Raw genomic sequence first — 20,840 nt, 5'->3', positions numbered from 1 at the left:
AGCAAACTCCACTTGCCTTTTGGGAGGCAAGCCTGGTCGCTCATAGGGAAATACGTCCGGATACTCTCGGACCAATGGAACGTCTGAGAGTTGAGAACTACTGCTGTCGTCAGTATTAATCAAAGACAAAAGAAATATCTGACAGTCATGTGACAGCAGCTTCTGTGCCTGCATCACAGAACTGATCGATATGTCATCGTCCCTGATGTCAGTGAAATCCCACGAGGGTTAGTCGGAGGTTGAAATGTGTAACGACCCACCTTCTACACTACTACTACTCTCTAAAGATGACCGTTACTTAACTACTAACTCTACTTAACCGGTGTGATTAAATACCACATGGAAACCCTACCGAAAAATTTCGACAGAATCTCCCCTGTACCGGTGACCTTAAACTGATATACAAACACTGTATACATCAGCCACAAGCGGCTGGAACATATATCAGACAACCACGCAGTTTATATATATGAAAAAGAATCAAAATACTGAAAGAAATAACTCTATCAATGCATGATAAAAACACTCCAATGAAAATAGCATATACAAGTTCTAAACTCTTTTAACAATTCGACGAAAGCAATCTTAATAATTATTTTTAAGCTAAGTCTCAAGATCTCTCCATAGTCCTGGCATCACACACCGTCACAGCATCTCCTTGTCGCCTTCCTTCTTATACTTTTCCTCTATCTTTTATCTGCAGTAGGAGGAAGTGCAGTCTATAAGCATAAAGCTTAGTGAGCGCTATCTAACTCACAAAAACTCGATATGCATGAATATAAATAAAAACATGCTAAAACTGAATACTAACATATAAAGCTACTCATGCTCATAAATAGCAAAGGAATCATACTAACTGAAAAGCTAACATATAAAGCTAAACATGTTCATCAACTAGCAAATAAATAACATGTAAGAAACTGAACATGTAAAAGCTTCTAGCATAAAAGAAAGCTAAACTTGCTGATCTTTAAAACAAAGTGAAACTTGCTTCATTTACTCTAAACTTATTCTTTTATTTCACTTGTTTAAAATTTATACTTTAATACTTGAAAATAATAATCAACTTCTCTTGGGCCCAGGCGTAGTACCATCTTATGCGCGTTCCCTAATAGGTTGGGGTAGCGAGCCACCAATCCTAAAAGAGCAGACCTCGGTCTACCAGGGCCAAGACCTCGGAATTGGGCACCTGGATTTGTTTAACGACAACCTCGGAAGTCGGGTACTAGCCTCTTCTTAAAAGTAAAATACTTATAATCTTAATTACTTCTTCTTTAAATGCCTTGGCATTTTAATAGGCACCTTGTGTGCCAAAAATCCCTAAAGTCTTGACTTTGGGATCTACTTAAGGTCTTGGCCTTTTCTTTCTTTTCTTTTTCTTTCTTTTTACTTGTTAATACTTCTAAAAGAATTTGATAGAACTCTTATTTTCTCACTAGAATACATGGTTGTTCATGCTTATTAAAATAGCAAATAAAAACTAAAGAAATTGCTCATGTGTATCTAGTAATAAAGAAAACTGATCATGCTCAACTCATAGCAATTAAAAACTGCACATGCTCAATAATAACAAATGAAAACTAGAAAATCTACATATAAGACTAATACAAATCTGCGCTGTGTATGTTACAAAATTCTGCACTACAATGCTCAACAAGATTCTGTTCTACAATGCTTAATCATTCTATTCATTCTGTAAACATTCCTACCTCGAGAGGAAACTATGGAGGCATATATACACCTAAGAAAACTAGGCTGAATTCTATACCAAAATCATGCCTAATGAGCTAGAGAAAAATGGATATTGCTTCTACTTATACTCGTTCACTAATTACTCAGCTAAATCCCTAGAAACAATTCTGCACAATAAATTGCAAAATAAAGGAATCAAGCTTGCTGAATTCTTGCAACAGAACATTTGGAACAGGATACTAGCAACATCAACTACGGTTTCGTTCCAACATCAACAGGATACTTGGAACAGGATATTTGAATCAAGCTTGCTAAATTCTTCCACTAAACCTGTTGGAAACTTGGAACCTATATAAAGCTTGTTTCGTTCCAAAATCAAAACCCATATCTAGCAACAGGATACTAATTCTAGCTGCCACAGAACTTAACAGAAAGAAAACCAAGAATGCATGCTACTAAAACTTCAAAAATACAGAACCCTAACCAAAAAGGGAACAACATGGCAGCAAACTTCAGAACAAAGCAGAACAAATTCGGAACACAATAATAAGCAGAGTTCAGAATCTAATCCAATCAAAAACCCTTTCCCTCTTCCTTAGAAATCTCACGGCAGTAAACCCTAATCCACAATCTTCACAAAAAAATTCGAAACAAAAGGAAAAGAACCCGGAACTATCCTACTGCAGGTGAGTAGCGACTCACCTCGCTGTTCTTGGACTTACAACCGAAAGGGAAGGCTCTAGGGTTTCGGGTAGCTCGACCTTCGGCTCCTCCTCGTGCCCACAACCTCTCCTCGACGAGAGGATCTCAACGGTGTGAAGAGCTCTTGGAGAAAAGTGCTCGCCGGCCGCCGGAGACGAAGCCCTAGTCGCGGCTTCATTTCTGCCCGAGAGGAATCGCCGACGCCGCGTGAGGAGAAGAGGTGAGAAAGAAATTAGGTTTCGGGAAACCTAAATCCTCTCTTTATAACTAGGGTTTTTTTTTATTATCAACTATAGCTTATATATTTGTCGCTGCCTATTTAATTAGCAACGATCGCTAGCCCAGTTGGTCCGTTGGGCTTTGCTTGAAGCCATAGGTTTGGGCTTCGATTCTTGGTCGCGCCCCTTTTTCTCCAATTTATTTTAAACGTTCCATCTACTGCATATATACATTTCGCTCCATAAATGTTTAATAAAAATCGTGTAGCTCAGCTGGTTGGGCTGGTTTTGCTCAAAGTCACATATTGCAGGTTCAAATCCTGGCTTCACCGTATTCCTTTTCTCTTTTTTTTTAAAACTTCTTCCTCTTGGTAAAAATACCAAATGAACTCCAAAAATTGCATAAAAATACTTTAAAATTTTCTAAAAATCTCTAGAATATTTTAAAAGTATTTCCAAATATTTTTATGGACTTTTAGAACTCTAAATCATGAAATTTGGGGTGTTACAAAATGTGACCACCCTTGTCTGTCAATCAACCGTGGCATGGTATGCTAACAGCCAATCCATGCCAAGGATAATGTCGAACTCGACCATTTCCAGGACTAATAAATCAACCGTGAGTATAATGTTGTCAAAGTCTAACGAGCAACCTCTGACCTCCTGAGTGATGTCCAATGTATCACCGGATAGTAGGGAGATAGTCAGTCGCTACGGTCTAAGAGTAGGTAGTCTACCTATGTCCCTCATGAAGGCACGGGAAATAAAAGAATGCGAGCTAACAGTATCTATCAATACGTCAGCGAATAATGCATAAAGTAAAACTATATCACAGAAAACGGATCCGTCGGCCCGCTGCACATCCTTTCTGGTAACCGCATGAATTCATCCAGTCTCTGGCCTACCATGCTCAGTGAATTAACTATCAATGCCGAAACTTAACTTAGTAAGGGTCAGCTACAATGCATTTCATTTGCTCATAACCAAGATAGGTCTTCAATCCACTGTCAGAATGAGACATTTCAAGTGTCAGAGGTGCTAGTATTGGTCCCTAGCACAAACTCTAAGTGAAGGAAGCCACTAAATTTTAATGGTTGTACTAATCACCAACCCTAGACGTAAGAGGAGGACTAGGCAAAGGAAGAGGAATCACATAGCTCATGTAAGTGTGTTGTAGAGGAGGTAAGAAAGGATAGGGAAAACAAAGGAATGAATGGTGGAATCAAATACAAGAAGAAAAGGATATTTTAGGAAGTCCAACTAGTTATCCTTGTGGAGTAGTATAGGTACAAGCCCGTACCAAACAGACCAAAATGAATGCATAGTCCACTTAGATGCACATCACATAAATCCTTTCATGCAAATCTTACCTTGATACCTTCTCTCAGTGATTGCCGAAATTCACCTCTTTATTTCCTTCATGGTCGTCCTTGTATGGTTCATCTCATGTTTGCGTTAATATAAGTGCTTCTCTATGATAATAAGCCACAGAGTGGTCTTATAACTATTCTCTAGTAAGTATGCCACATTTATGAGAAGGGCACCACACCATATCTTACTAACAATGAAGCTAGTTCCAATATAGACTTATAACTCTTTATGGCCAATAAAGATATCTATGTTACCCAAGTATTAATACAGGTACCAAAATTATAAAATTAATCATCATACCTATTTGTTGTCTAGAGATGTTTCATCATTGTCTAGTCCCCAAAATAACCTTTCCTTGACGAGGTCAAACAATGCCTCGAAATTCTGAAACAAGAAAATCGACGAAAATCCATATAAATCTAAAAAATAACCAAATTGACTCGTAAACTGGGCTCTAATACCAAAAATATTGGTATCAGAATAACTTAAAATCCAAAATGAAATGCAAGGATCATATACCTTGCTCTGATACCAAATAAATTGTCACGCCCCAGATAGTCCCTGCAAGAAGAAATTTTAGTAGCATCTCCCCTATACGGGTGACAATATGAAACTTCTACTACAATGCCCTTAGTGTCACACATACCTCGGCCAACATGGTCGTAACATAATAATAAGATACAACTAAACAACCACGCAGTTTATATATTTCAGCCTCTGGCTGACACAACCACCCAGTTTGTATTTGAAAACCACCTACTCCACTACACAACGAAAAACGCAAAACACAACAAAGAAAACAACGCAGCGGAAAAATAGATGCGGTAAACCAGAAGTCGATAAAATCCTCGAGTACAATCCAACATCACAAGTATATAAACCAACATAGTATATCAACACAAACAAGGAACCCAAGTCCGTAAACCAAAAATCATCACGGCACGGAGTGAAGGGGGACTAGCGATTGGAACCTCCCGACAGCATTAACATGAAATGGTAATATCAACGGGGTGAGTCAACTCCTCAGCGGGTACCGGCTGACATGCATAGTAAGACATAACAACTAGTAATAAATATGAGTACAGGCTCCTGGATATATATATAAAGGAATAATGCGAAACTGAAATAAAGGGGAGAAACTGTACTAACCAAGACCTGGGTATAAGGTAAACAAGGTCATCAGACCTAGGAGTATCATGATCCTGTATGCATTTCAATCATATGCATCCACCAAATATGTAGCAAATAAAGTGCAGCAAACACAAGCAATAAATGCAATCATGCATATGATGCCAATGACATGGTCACCCCTGACGCTAGTCAACCATCTCGCACACGATGGTGAGACCGAGTGGGTAGGGCTATAACAACCGTGCACTCTGCCATCACTACTGCTGATAAGTGACAGAGTGGACGGGATGCTGTCGGAGTACACCTATCCTCCTACCCCAAATCATAAGTGGGGGAGCTCAATGCTCTCATCTCCCTGAGACAATGCCGAGGAGGAATCCCTGCCGGTTATCATGCTGCGTCACACTACCCATGAGCGAGCCAACGGAGCCAAACAGAGAAAATATATCTGTCGGCTACCACGCTACATCACCACTACCCATGAGTGGACCAGTGGAGCCTAACAAAGCATAAATGCCACACACCCTGCCTGATATACCACTAACCCATGAGTGGTTGTGTGTGCTGATCCATATAACTAGCGATATGCTCAACAATAATAGAGCTGTCAATCGCTCAGCATGGAATCATGCGAGGTGGTGCATGACACTAAGCATGAAAATATCCTGATCATATCCATCTCTATATAATGTGCACCAAAAGGTATATAGATCAAATAGAATATCCTAGGTACACGGGTCAGGTATAGTAGAATAAATCTAGGTCCTGAACATAATGAGGCATGGTATGTCATTACCTTAAGGACATAAATAATCAAAAGAACATGAATGCAAAAGCAGGTAATAAATACAGCATGCTCAGGTAATAGATAATGATATACCAATGCAGAAATGAACATAAATATTACTACTCGTTAAATATTACTATGCATATCAAACGACAATATCTTAAAAGATAAGTCAAAGTACCTACCTCAAATAGAAGGTCCAATCCAGTCAAATCCAACGTCAAGATGCTCGTCTCGAATCAGAGTCCTGCGTCACCAATATATATATTTTTATTTAGCTAAAATTCAATGAATAGCTAAATAAAATCCCTATGACTAATTTAGGGTAAAACCCTAATTACATCGCCATTCATCCTACCTAAACAAAAATTTGATGATCAATTAGGGTTTGTTACCTAATTCCCAATAAACCATTAGATTAATAATCCAAACCTAATTCCATTTACACATAATCGTCTAACTAGAAAACGTATCAAATTCCTATCCCTACCTCAATTCATAGCCGTGATTTGTGTTGGAACACGGGGAACTTATTGCTGCTAGAAACAAGTAAGCAACTGAACTAAGGAAGAGTAATCTGAAAACCTACAATTCCAACAACAAAATAGATTCCATTACCTCTCCTGCTTCACACGCTAGTGCTGCTCACGGATCTGGCAACGACAGCTATCCCCTGTCGGCGACAGAGGCGACCAGAATCCACTACACCCACTGCCTCCCAACCAACCAAACACCCAAATCAACACAATACAGAGATCAGATACCCCAAATCACCACTAGGAAGTGTACCTACCTCCAAGATCACCACGACCAGAGAGGAAAAGATAGACTCAACGACCGTGCTAGGGCACAGCAGCAAACCCTGGAGAGCTCTGTAGTGGATCACACTTCGACGATCGGGCAGTTGTGGGTCCAAATCTAGGGCACGACACAAGAGGAAAGATGGCACCACCACTATGTCGGACCAGAAGGAGAAGGCTTGACGATGACTCTAGGTCACAACCCAAAATCTTGGCGGCCTTGGAAGAAAAGGTTGTGACGGCGTCAAGCTAAGGCACCGAGTGTCGCGCCTCGGATCGGGAAGGCGAGAACTCGGCCGGGGTAGGGCATGGATCAGTGGTGGCTTCCAGCACGATCGGCGATAGCAATCCAGTAGGGACACCGCAACGAGAGGGAGAGGTTCGTGGGTGTCGCGAGAGGCGATCGACGTCGAGTCGTCCACGCGAGATGAAAAGAAAACTGGTAGAGGAGATTCCGGCGCAGAGAAGTAAAGAGATCAGGGAAAGGGAAGAGGAGGAAGAGAAAGGGAGAAGACGTGGAGAAGAAGGAATCAGGCAAGATGAAGTATCCAACTTCCCTTTTGCCACCCCTTATGTCCGCATGGGAGGAGAAGCAACACACGGTGCCGTTAGGTGGAGGAGACGAAGAAGCAGCGCAGGTAGGGGGAGTCGGCGAAGGCACGGGTGAGAAAACGGAGGACAAGAAAGAAAAAGAAAAAGAAAATTTAACTTTTCCTTGTTAAAATGTGGTAGCCTAAACAGACTTTCCCGTAAACCAATATTTATCCCTGTAACCTACACTATACGATTTCCAAAAAATTTCCAGAAAATTCCTAAAAATTTTGGAAAATTTCGTTAAGGTTATTCCTCTATTTAACCTTATTATTTAATTAATTTTTTTGTTGCTGTATTTTACATGCATGTTCTCCAATATTAGCTCCTTGATTCGGTTTGCTTGAATGATGCATTTACGACATTCCTTATTACCTTGTCATCCATCTTTAGTGTCATCTAATCGTGATGTCTCCATTGGATGTGGAATATCATTAGCCAAATCAAGGTTCTCAACCAATGTTTTTTTCAAATTGGGTAGGGATTAATTCAATCATAACCTATACAATTATAAAAACAAATATAATAAACTATATATTTACTTTGAATAGGTGACAGTTGTCAATATTTACCTCTTTAAATGATACTCAGTCTAACAAGATCCTCACCTTATTAATATGTGAAGGAATATTCCTCCACTTGTTTATTCGTGCTCCTTCAATATTGTATGGTTTTTAGATTGGAACATGCTCTAAAAACCATACTTGATTCATCATAATAAGTGTTACATAATCATAAATGTCCACAAAATATTATCAAATTTAACATAAAAAATATACTCATAGGCAAAAGACTAGCAAATCCTTTTAGGTAAGGGAGTGTGGTGGTGTTGGGGTTATATGTCTGAGTTGATGAAAATAAATCCCCAATCGTAGCTAATTGTGGAGCCATAAATTGATGGATGGCTTCAACCTAGTTGAATCAACCAAGATTCTCAAAATAATCTACTATATCTATAAGACCTAAAGGAAGTTTATACGTACTAGAAAAAAATAAGACACAAACAAATATATACAAAATGTAGAATTTGTAAAATAATTAAACATCAACATGCGCTTCAACTCTATTGTAATAAAATTTCATCAACCCCTCAATTCTTGATCTGGTTATGGATTTGTTATTTGAGAAGTGAGCAAGAAAGTGGTCATCTGATGCTTGATTTTAATTTATAGGAACCGAAGCACCTTAGTTTGCAACACTAAGCAATAAAGATACGTCTTTTCGTGTAAATACAACAGGTATACCTGAAAATCACAAATTAATAGTTATATTGTATGATATTTTTTTGCATACCAAAATGAAAAAAATAAAACATTAAATTTTTAAAACTATTTGGTGCTTAAGATTAAAAACTAAGAGTTGTACCTGAGAATCTAAAGGTTTGAGATGTCAAATCTCAATTTTGAAATATATTGACCAGTATACCATAGATATGATGGATTTCTTGTGTGTCTAAGAAAACACAAAGGGGGGACTATTTGATCATCGTTATGTGTCGATCATATAAAATAATAGATCCATGATGCCTTTTTTGATTATGGATGGTCGAAAAAAACTATTAAAGTGACTTAACACACTTTTCCAATGTAGTTTCTGGCTAAAATCAACTACAGCCTACAGTTTTTACAAATTTAATTTATTAACAACAAAATTAAACTAGTGGAATGTTTTCTAAATTGAGATGTTCATTGTTCTAGAGGGCCTGATATGGGATCATATCAAACCCACGTTAGCCTTGATATAGGATCATACCAGGCCCACATTGGGCCTGATATTTTATCATATCAGTCCCACGTTAGCCTTGATATTTTACCATATTAGGTCCAACATGATGATCCCATATTAGGTGTTTTTTGGATATATCCTATGGGTTTGTAAGATGAACAAGTTCATGATACTTACCTTTGCTACTGCAGCTTCTTACTTCATCCTGAAAGGAGAGTATTTATGACGAACAAAACCCTAAACACTTGAATGGACAGACCTCTGTGTGGATTTCGTCGGAGACCCTTAATGTCCGTCACCTTGGATGTGTGAATTTTGTCGGAAAGCCTTGACGTCACCTTAGAGGAACACATTGTGTGGATTCTATGGGAAACCCTGGACGTCGGGACACACGAAGCTAAGGTTTCGATGGGGGACGATGACCATGGATTTCCACAAGGTAAGAAAGATGGGAATGAGTCTCTCATGCATCCAAACCATTTTATTAATTTTAAATTTAAAACTAAAGAAATGTGGCTTAGATGCATGGGAAAATGGTGTCTAGAGGGAGGGTATTTAAGAGGTTAGTGAGAGGGGTAGGAAGGGAATAACACTATTTTTGGTGCTCTTTTTGGTAGTTTTGAAACTAGGGTGTTTGTTTGGGTAAATAAGGAAACGTGACCACTTTTTTTGGTAAAAAGCCATAGATATAATATGATATAAGTTCACAAATCAAAAATAAATACACAGTGGAAGATATATGACAACAAACTACATAATAGATGGATTTATTCAATCCACTCAAAAACATAGAAAACATAAGATGATTGCATGTCGGTACAACTTAACACATAACAAATGCCATAATCAAATAAAAGAGTACAACAAGATTCCATAACTAAGGCAATTATTGCACAATCAAGTCTAAAAACCAAAGTGCAAGTAAAGCAATAGGAAATAACATGGAAACATCACGATCTCAAATGTGACATGGGAATGATAGACAGGATCCTCTAAGTGACTATATATATATATATAGTCACTGACGACACTCTCAACCATAAATGGAAGACATGGTCAATAGGAAATAAACAGTGCAAGTGTTACTTAAATAGTAACAAAACACATCAGCAGGAGTATATAAACTCTAAGCACCAATACCCGGTCAATACTAGTAAGGTAGTGTAGGGATCTTTTGTAAAAATAATAAATATACGCAGTGGAAAAAATGATCTCTCCAAAGATACATGCAAATATAGTATACAAAGTTTTATAGAATGACTACCTTTGTTGCGTGAACGGCACAATCCCACAACAACTTTGATTCGTCAGTAGATCACAGCATGATTTGAACGTCTGTGCCTCTATGATATCCACATGAGCAAGTCCCTCAATTCTTCTCCAAGAACTTCAGAATTGGAGAGCTCCCTCTAGACCCATGGAAATGGAAGAGAATAAAAATGGAATGTCACGCCAACCCCTTCATCTTGCTAGAGATGACATATATATTGGCAATCCAAGAGACACCTAAAACCTCTTCACCTTCTTAGCCTCTTTATGGCTATTTTAGGTGACATTAAAAAGGAAGATAAACACTAACTCTTCATCTTCTCCGATGACTCTTTATGTTTATCTTAGTGGGCTCTGATTAGGTTGGTCTATAATAAAGTCTGAAGGCTTAAACCCATACAATTTTAGTCAAACTAAAATAAATCAATTTCCAAGTCAATATGTTCTTTATGTGTGACTCAATAGGTTATCGTAACATTGGCAGTGTTTCTAAAACAATTTTAGACACACAAGCAATGAGCAGCATCTAGTACTGTATCATTGTTATCCAAGTGACAAGAATGTTGAGATCCAACCTAACCTGTCTATGTCTATTATTTTGTATAACTCAATCCTTTTATCTTTGATATCTAGATTGATCTATGAGGCATAGACTATGTCATCCTCTTATCAATATTTATATTTCATGATCTCCAAGTAGACCTACTTAACCAAATGAGCTCAATACTCATATTAAATTATTTGAGCATTACCATATATTTTAGTAGTCCTACATAATAAAGATGTCCACAGATATTATTTTCATAATATGGAAGGGATATATCTTATTTATATCACTCACAAATCAATCCGCATAACTTATTGCATGTATAGTGATCGACTTTATAGTCCACCTTGTTACAAGTGACATTTGTCGATATCAAAGTACACAACTCCTTATGTAGGAAACCGTAGTGACTTTAGGTCTAAGGACTATTCATACCAATAGTCATTATGAGAATATTTATGACACTCATATAATGATCCATGAAACATTCTCATGATGATCAATTTAGTACATATTTTTTAATATATACTCATGTGTCAACTTTATATCTTATATTAATGACTTGTGAGATTAAGTATCAATTGACATACATGCTAGTCTCAATACATTAATATTGCCCTTGTATATTAATGCTTGACTAGGAATAGTTAAAAGTAGTATTTTATATATATGTATCTATAGCCTCCCACTATCAATGCAACCAATTGATATGCTATAAACTAGAACCTATTACCCTAGGATAATTATTATACTTATTCATCCGACACAAATCTGATGTAAATATAATAACCATAAACTTTATTTTGTAGTAATGAAATATGATACAAAAGTTTCCTTGTCAATCATCTCATAATTGTCTCTAAGGGCTAATATTAACAAGTAGGCTACATCAGCACATGCCACATGCATGTGTACTACTAGCAGGATATGCATAGCTATAATGACAACTTCTTATGGTATACATAACACATGTGTGTATACTACATAATATATACATAACAAAATATAAGTATCATCCTATAGTACACACCACACACGTGTGTACACTACATGATTTATACATAACAAAACATAAACATCATCCTATTGTACACACCACATACGTGTATATACTATATGATATATATATAACAAAACATAAACATCATCCTATTGTACACATCACACACATATGTACATTACATGATATATACATAACAAAGACATGATTGCATAAATATAACTGATCAACTCAAAGATCAAGAAAAACAAGTACCAACTAAGAAAGTAAAAAAATAGAGTCAAGGTAAATGTAATTTACCATCCAATGTAACAATCATGCACCAGGGTCAATAACTAATGAAAGCAAGGAAAGAAAATACTTGCCTTTAACTGTACATTGTCCTAAACTATCTCCACATCGGAATGCTCATCTCGTGTTATAGTCCTATAACATAGAATACATATTAACACCTAGTTCTAATGTAGATCGAATAATGAAACCAAATCCTAAACCACTTAGGAACACTGATCAATTTAACCTAATGATCCAACCGTTCTTTCAAAGCAATTACTTTCCCCTTCACTGGAAGAGTAAAGTCCGAGTGGTGCAATTGGAGGATCAGCGGCTCTTACTCTGGTACAGTGAAGTTACTACAGTGGTCGCGAAGGAAAGGGGGAACTTAAGTAGGATTCATTGGTAGCTGATGAACTTTTGGGTTCATTAGTAGTGGAAATCTTTCCAACATGCGAGTCTTACTTGGAAGGAAAAATAACCAAGAAGTTTTTAAGTCAAAGGGATATGGAGCCAAAGATATGTTGGAGTTGGTTCATTCTGATTTGTGTGATCCTATGACTATCCAGGCAAGAGGTAGTATCGAATATTTCATCTATTTTATAGATAACTATTCAAGATACAAATACATTTACTTAATGTGCCGCAAGACTAAGTACTTTGATTAGTTCAAAGAGTACAAGGCTGATGCGGAGAAACGTCAAAGTAAAAGTATCAAGACACTACGGTGAGATCGTAGTGGCAAGTACCTCTTGGGAGAATTTAGGAGTCACTTATCAAAAGTAGGGATTTAATCCAAAATAACTGCACCTGGTACACCCCTACAGAATGGTGTAGAAAAAGGAAGGTATAGGACTCTTATGGAAATAAGTAAGATTGATGATGAGTTATTTGGAAAATTACCAAATTCATTTTAAGGATATACTCTGGAAACAGAAGTAAACATAGTACCTTCCAAAGTCAGAACTCTCTACTCATATAGAATTGCTAAATAGGCATAAGCCTATTTTGAAGCATATTCAGATTCAGGTAGTCCAGCACATATGATGAAGAGAGATAATGATAAGTTGGACAGGAATTCACTTGTTTGTAAGTTATCATAGAGAAATGAAAGTAGATTTATAGTCTTAAAAATCAGAAGGTCATTGTTAGCATCAATGATCGATTTTTAGAAAAGGACTATGTAATAAACCACAAGCCCATAAGTAAATTTGTTCTTAAAGAAATTATAAATGACATGTCTAATCTAGTACCAACTGTACAAGATGAAATATCACAAGAAACTGCAACACGTATCACAATTGATACACAATTATAGACAGTACATCATCATAGTGGGAGGGTTGTCAAACAACCAAAAGGATTCATGTTTTGGGAGAGTTTTTGGACTTGATCCCAAATGAACATGAGTCTGATCCCAAAAATATGATGAAACACTCCAAAATAAAGATGCAGCATCTTGGCAAAGAGCAATGAATACAGAATTAGAATATATGTATTCTAATCAAATCTAGAAGCTTGTAGAACCACCAGATGGTGTAAAATCCATTGGGTGAAAATAGGTCTACAATAGGAAAAGATGGATAGACAAGAAGGTGGAAACTTTCAAAGCAAGGCTTGATGAAAAAGGAAACTTTTTCATTGGTAGTCATGCTTAAGTCTATCTGAATTCTTTTATCTATTTGGCAAGAGGATGTTAAGACAGCATTCCTTAATGGAAGTCTTGAAGAAAGCATCCATACAAAGCAACCAGAAGGGTTCATTGCAAAGGGCAAAGAGCATCTTGTGTGCAAGCTCAATCAGTCTATGAACTGAGGCTTGGAACATCCGGTTTATCAAAGGAATCCAGTCCTATGGATTTATTTAGTAACCGGATAAGTCTTGTGTATACAAAAGGTGTGATGGAAACGTGGTGATATTTCTTGTACTATACATAGATAACATTTTTGGTAGTTGGAAACAATATCAAAATGTTGTCAGAAGTAAGGGTATGGTTGTCCAAACAATTCGATATGAAGGACTTGGGAGAATGTATATATTCTTTGGATCAAAGTAATAAGGGATCGCAAGAAAAGAATTTTTTACTTATCCCAAGCTTCATATATCGAAAAAATCCTTGCTCGTTTTAAGCATGCAGAACTCCAAGAAAGGTTTCTTACCTTTTGGGCTTGGAGTAGTTTTATCTAAAGAGATGTCTCCGAAGACATCAAAGGAGATAGAGGAAATGAAGGCAGTTCTTTATACTTCGGCTGGCGGAAACCTAATGTATGCTATGCACGAGATCAGAAATTTATTTTGCCAAGGGCATAGTTAGCAGATATCAAAGTAACCCTAGACAAGGACATTGGACTGCAGTAAAGCATATATTGAAGTACCTTAGAGGCACATAAGATTATATGCTAGCTTACAAGGCAGTTAATTTGGTCACTGTGGGTTGCACGGATTTTGATTTCCAATCGGATAGGGACAATAGTAAGTCAACCTCGGGGTTTTGTGTTTACTTTAGGAGGTAAAGTCATAACTATGGAAGAGTGATAAGCATAGGTGTTTATTTGGACTCCACCATAGAAGCTGAGTATATGGCAAGCCTCTGAGGTAGCCATAAAAGCTGAATGACTCAATAACCTCAAGATAGACTTAGATATGCTTTCTAGTTTGTCCAAAGATTATTACAATTTATTGTAATGATATTGGTGCAGTAGCAAACTTGAAGAAACCATAAGTCTATAAGGCAAGTAAACACAATAGAGCGCAAGTACCACCCAATACGAGAAATCGTATAAACGAGGAGAAGTTGTTGCTGCCTAGATTGCATCAGGTGATGACCTATAGATCCTTTCACTAAGGTCTTAAGGCAAGAGCTTTTGATGGGCATGTTGAAGGGTTGGGAATCAGATGTATGGTAGCAGATATGGCAGCTTAGTCTTTTAGTATAAGTGGGAGATTGTTAGGATATATACTAAAAGCCTAGATTTTGGTATAAACATTTATCTAGAAATAAGAATCACATTGGTCAAATGTCTACATTTATGATAAATGTAGTTGTTCAATTAATTTATATTGTAGATAACATAGTATGTGGTGTCACATACAGAAGATGATGTTATCAGTACCTTATAAATTATAAACAGTAGCTCACGACCAAAATGGAAAGGAGCAAGCCATTGGAAGGTCGTAGTGTAATTAGGTATTAGTTTATCTTAACTATATAATTACACTAGTACACTTAGAGTGTATTGAGTAGGACCATCAGAGGTCATTTTCTTTTATACTGACTTTATAAAGAAACAAAGACCTCAGTTATTATGGAAGTGTGTGCTCTTAATCCTAATATAATAACAAGCACATATATTTGATATTTATTTCTTTAATTTATCAATGGGTGAGATTTAGTTCGATGAATCAATAAGCCCGATAAGTTGGGAAATGATATCACTTATAGTGTGTGTTGTTGATTATAAAAGGAAACTGTGTCCTAGTAATTTAGATTGATAATGTCCCCAAGATGAGCTCATAAAGATTGTCATGTTAAACCCTGCAGGTGGACTTAGTCCGACATGACGATAAGGTTGAGTGGTACTATTCTTGGATTAAGATATTAATTAAATGAGTTGTCAGTAACTCACTTAATTAGTGGACATTCGACATCTTAAACACAGGGAGACTAACACACTCATAATAAGAAGGAGCCCAAAAATGTAATTTGGGATTGGTGCGGTAGTTTAATAATAGTTCTCTAGTGGAATGAATTATTATTGATAAAATTAAGTTGTGTGTTCGGGGCGAACACGGGATGTTTAATTTTATCGGGAGACCAAAACTAATTCCTCCTCTCGGTCCCTATCGTAGCCTCTTATTTATAGAGTACTGTACTCACCTATACCCACTTTCTATACCCACCTAAAGGGGGTCGGCCAAGCTAGCTTGGGAATCAAGCTAGGGCCGGCCTAAGCTTGGTTTATGGGTGGTCGGCCCTAGCTTGAACCCAAGCTAGAGGGGCCGGCCATAATAAAATTAAAAAGAATTTTAATTTTAATTTTTTATTATGTGGAAGATATAATTTATTAAAGAGAATTAAAATAAAAATATCTCTCTTAAAAGGATCTACAAAAGATTAAAGAAAGAGATTAGATCTCTTTCCTTATTTGTAGATTGGAAAGATATTTTATTTTCTCTTTAAAAATTATTCACATGTTGAAAATTAAAATTATATAAATTTCTTTTTATAAACCATGAAGGGATTTTTGAAGAGAAATTTTATTTTTAAAATTTCCGGAAACAAATTAGGAAGTTTTAATTTATTGATTGAAACTTGTCTAATTTTTTCTCTCTATGATGTGGCCGGCCATTATAAGTTTAATTGGGAAATTTTATTTTATTTTTCTCAATTAATTCATGTCAAGAAAAATTAAGGAAATTTTATTGTAATTAAATTTCCTAATTTGCCAAAGACAAGGAATATAAAAGAAGGGGTGGGGGTGCCTTCAAAGGGTACAACCTCTATTATTTTTCTCCCTCTCTTATTCCTTGGTGTGGCCAGCCAACCTCTCTTCCCCTCTTCTTCTTTGTGGTGGCCGAACCTTTCTCTTGGCTTGGAGCTCTTGTGGTGGCCGGATACTACTTGGAGAAGAAGAAGAAGAAGGAGAGAAAGTTTGCATCCCTTGGAGCTTGGTTGGTGTTTTTTTTTTCTTCTTCCTTGGTGAAGCTTTTTTGTTTTGGCTGAACCTAGCTAGGAGGAGAAGAAGGTGTTTGGTGGTTTCTCATCTTGGAAGATCGTTGCACACACAACGTCCGAGGTTAGAAGAGGAATACGGTAGAAGATCAAGAGGTCTTTCTAAAAGGTAGAACTAGTAATTTTTCTTTCCGCATCATACTAGTTATTTTTGGAAATAATACCAAATACAAGAGACTTACGATTCTAGTATTTCGAATATGTTTTTCGATGTTGTGTTCTTTTATTTTTTCTTTTCCTTGTGATTTAATTGTTCCTTTCGGTTAACCTAAAGTTATTTTAGGAAATTAAATATTAGCTTTCCATAAAAGGTTTTGTCTAGTCGGTGGTGGTTGCTCCCATATCCAAGAAGGCCATGTGTCTCGCCACGTCAGTACTGGGAACCAATTATGGAAATTAATATTTAATGGAATTAATAACTTAAGGTGATTTGGATCGAACGTGTTAAGTTCCGCAGGAGATCCAAGTCTAAACCTAAAAGAACAAATAGATTAAGTTTTGGATCAAACGTGTTAAGTTCCGCAGGCGATCCAAAATTTAATTTAAAAGAACACATGGTAGCTAGGAAAAGGTTCAGACCTTTGTACAAAATTTTTGTACAGTGGAACCTCTAGATTTTCCGAGTAGCAACCAACACAAATTTCATCTCCTCGTTGTACTATAGCCTAATTGTAAGGCAATCTGGTCAACCATGAAGTCCTAGAAAAATATGCACAATTAATAATTAATAACTCAATAAATTAATGAAAATTATGACATAGTAAATGAGAAAAACATTGAGTACTTCATACATGTATATCTTACCATAATTTGAAGTATTATCCAAGCAAGATTTATCATGTTGAGCCATTAAATAAAGGGAGAGTGAGCGTGATATCAACAAATCTACTTCACAAAGAATAAAATACTCTATAATGTACAAAAGCTTGAGTTCTTCACTAGCTCTTTATCACTTTGCTTGGAAAAGAAAATGACAAAATTACATTACCCTTTATATCAATGAGCATGACTAGAATCATTTGCGTCCCCTCGGATGGATCTAGTGACTAGCACATGAGGTGTTGCCACCATGAGGTCTAGGGTTCGAATCTCGGTAAAGTCGAGGTAAATGCCTCCCTTATGCGCTAGTCAGTATTCCAAAGTCTAGTAGCCGCCCGTGATTTACCTCCTCCATGTTGACCCTGAGACGGGTTGGCAGGGGCGCTGGGGGCGAGTGTATTCGCCTTTTGCCACCATGACTAAAATCATTTACAAATTCAATTTCATTCAAATACAAAATGACAATTTAGTTTTATGTCAAATAGCTCCATGAATGAAGTTCAGATTTTACATAATCTTAAGAAATGATGTTCGGAATTGCAATTGTCGAAAACCTTCCATTTTCTATGTTATAGAATTTTAGGAGGCAATTTTGTCATAGTTTGTTTCATGCAATACAGAAAATTAGAGTGATATAAAAGTAGAGGTATACCATACCTACCGTGAAGAGCAAACAAGAGTCCATTTAAAGAATGGGACACATTCACTTGACACAATTTACTCGAGAAGTTAAAGCAATATGAAATGCATCAATCTGGACCAAAGAAAGCTGAAGCAAATGAAATTTCATAGTCTTTTTTGGTCTCTGATTTACTTTATGACAGGGTAGGTACCATCTTAGGGAAGACACTTGTTGAGTCGCCTCCATGAGCACAAACCAAAGGAGGATTTTTGATCCCACTATAATTGCGTAGTTATTTTTGTGACAAATAACTGATAAGCTAAAATCAAAATAACAAAGAGAAAATTGTGAGAGGGGAGGGGAGACCTGTTGGAGGGTGAAATGGAAGTAGAGAGGAGAAAGAATAACAACAGCAATAAGAAGACACTACCTCCTTACATCGATGAACAACTAGGGAAGAAACGATAATCGTGAGTCTTTAATTGCAATTTCTAAGTCAATAAAAATTAGGGGAACAAGTTAACAATAAAAGCAACCCATATAATATGTCACTTCCACCGATTAAATAAGTCTTTTTGTCTATTTTAATAGAGATTTGGACTTGAGAAAACATTCGAAAAATAGAGAATTAAATTATAAATTAAAAAATAAGGGACGAAATTGGGACTACGTTTGTAAGGAATTAAATTGGGAATTATCCCAAAGAATCCAATCATGCAGAAAATAAAAATAAAAATAAAAATCAAATGGAAAGAAATTGAAAATCTTCAATAATAGAAAATCAAAAATCACACAAGAAAAAATAGAAAATATTTAATATTGATAATAAATATAAAATAGAAATAGAAATATTCAAAATAGTAGATCGATAATACATTAGAAATTTAATTTTTATTATTTCGTAATTATTTTTTTATTTAAGTAATAAATAGGGAATAATTATAATCATTAATTTAATTTTTTTATTTTAAATATTTTAATTTTATATTTACTAGTGAATTGAGTATATAAATATAGATTCAAAATCTTATATTTTAATTGTCTTTGAATTAATATAATTTTAAATTATTTTTTTCTATATGGAGTTATTAATTTTATTCCTAATTCTTGTATACATTATTATTTTCAGCAGTTTAGTTTTGATAGTGTCAACATATAAAGAATACCATATTACATACGTATATTTATTTGTAGTTAAATTTAAAAAATTAAATTTAAACACCATCTAATATTTGATGGGCTATTTAATTTAGGACAGTGGTTAAATCTATTCAGATATCTGCTTAAGTTAATATGGTAATACAAAACCCATTAACCATTTTTAATGTGATTGCTATGGCCAACTGTAGATCTTCTCTGTCTAATAATATTAACGCACAAACATTTATTTAACTTTTTTCTTCTAAAAAATATTTTTAAACATTTTATCAGAATTAAATGGCCTGAAAAAATAAACTGAAAAAAAACACGTGGCGCCTCCCTCCTGAACGGTTTCTCCAATCGGCGGCGATCCGGATCCGATTGTTCTCCTATAAATAAGCAGCCTCCCTTGGCTCCCCTATTTCTCAAACCCTATTTTGCAAGGTAAACTTGGGAGTGGAGAGAGAGGAGGAGACGGATTGAGTTGTAAAGGCGGCGGCGATGGCTCCTTCTCTTTCCATTGTCAACCTTCGCGCTTCTCTCTCTTTCCTCACCGCCAGGTTCTTCTTCTTCTCCTCTCTCTTCTTATCAGCGTAGTGGTCGATCGATAGGTAGATTTGTGTTTCTGGTACTGACAGTGGGGGGTGTCGATACAGGAGGTTGTGCTCGACGTCTGCCGCGGCGCACGAGGGAGGCGAGGCCTTTTTCCGGGGGGAATGGATGGCGAAGAAGGGGAAGGCGACAGATGATGGGGAGGTGGCGCGTTCCTGGGTGCCGGATCCGGTGACGGGCTACTATCGTCCCGCGAACGAGCACGGAGGCATCGACCCGGTGGATCTTCGTGAGATGCTGCTGAAGCCAAGCAAGCTGCGAACTTGAGGGTTTTCATTGGCCGACTCAATCCTCTTCGCTGCCAAGTTCCATTCTTTGATTCAAATCGAGCTTTTGCAATTCTGCCAAAAGACCAAAAATTAAAACACCGTTTTTTTATATTTCTAATTTATTGATAAAAGGGCGTTTCATCCTATGTATGTTTTTTTCCACTAGATTTGCTTATTAAAAATTTGGATTCATTTTTTTAGTTTAATCAGTTTTTTCTAACATTAATTTATCGGTGATAAATTGAATTTTTTATTTATATAATTTGGTGCTTGTATTTCTATTTTTTAATAGATAAAAGAGGAATATAACTATAGTTTTTAAATCATTTTACAAATATTTAATTCACGCACTAAAGGGTGTAAACTAGTAAAAAAAAATCTTATTTGAATCAAATAAGATAAAAAATTAATTATTTAACAGACTTATCTTAAAAATCTTAGCTTTATATTAAATTAACATCAATCAATGGTCCTGAGTTAAAAATTTTATTTTTTATAATTTCCAAAAAAAATCAATTACAAATGAATTTTGATTAAAAT

The 20,840-nt window shown here is 36.2% G+C and overlaps 1 protein-coding gene across 1 annotated transcript; it reads left to right on the top strand.

Annotated features, from left to right (window-relative positions):
- The first annotated feature begins 19,874 nt into the window (after positions 1–19,874).
- LOC121977534 (late embryogenis abundant protein 41-like) lies at positions 19,875–20,429 on the top strand. Its single transcript, XM_042530055.1, has 2 exons — positions 19,875–19,979; positions 20,076–20,429. Exons 1-2 carry the CDS (start codon positions 19,921–19,923, stop codon positions 20,296–20,298), a joined length of 282 nt encoding a protein of 93 aa, XP_042385989.1. The 5' UTR covers positions 19,875–19,920; the 3' UTR covers positions 20,299–20,429.
- The last annotated feature ends 411 nt before the right edge of the window (positions 20,430–20,840 follow it).

The sequence above is a fragment of the Zingiber officinale genome, chromosome 4B (assembly GCF_018446385.1).
Source record: "Zingiber officinale cultivar Zhangliang chromosome 4B, Zo_v1.1, whole genome shotgun sequence".
NCBI lineage: Eukaryota > Viridiplantae > Streptophyta > Magnoliopsida > Zingiberales > Zingiberaceae > Zingiber > Zingiber officinale.
The sequence above is the reverse complement of the archived record's forward strand: the minus strand, read 5'-3'. Positions and strand labels throughout refer to the sequence as shown.

Bases quoted from the DNA above. Each gene is read 5' to 3' on its own strand.
- LOC121977534 (XM_042530055.1), top strand. From the start codon at position 19,921: ATGGCTCCTTCTCTTTCCATTGTCAACCTTCGCGCTTCTCTCTCTTTC. The intron at 19,980-20,075 runs GTTCTTCTTCTT...GTGTCGATACAG, and splicing joins CTCTCTTTCCTCACCGCCAG to GAGGTTGTGCTCGACGTCTG.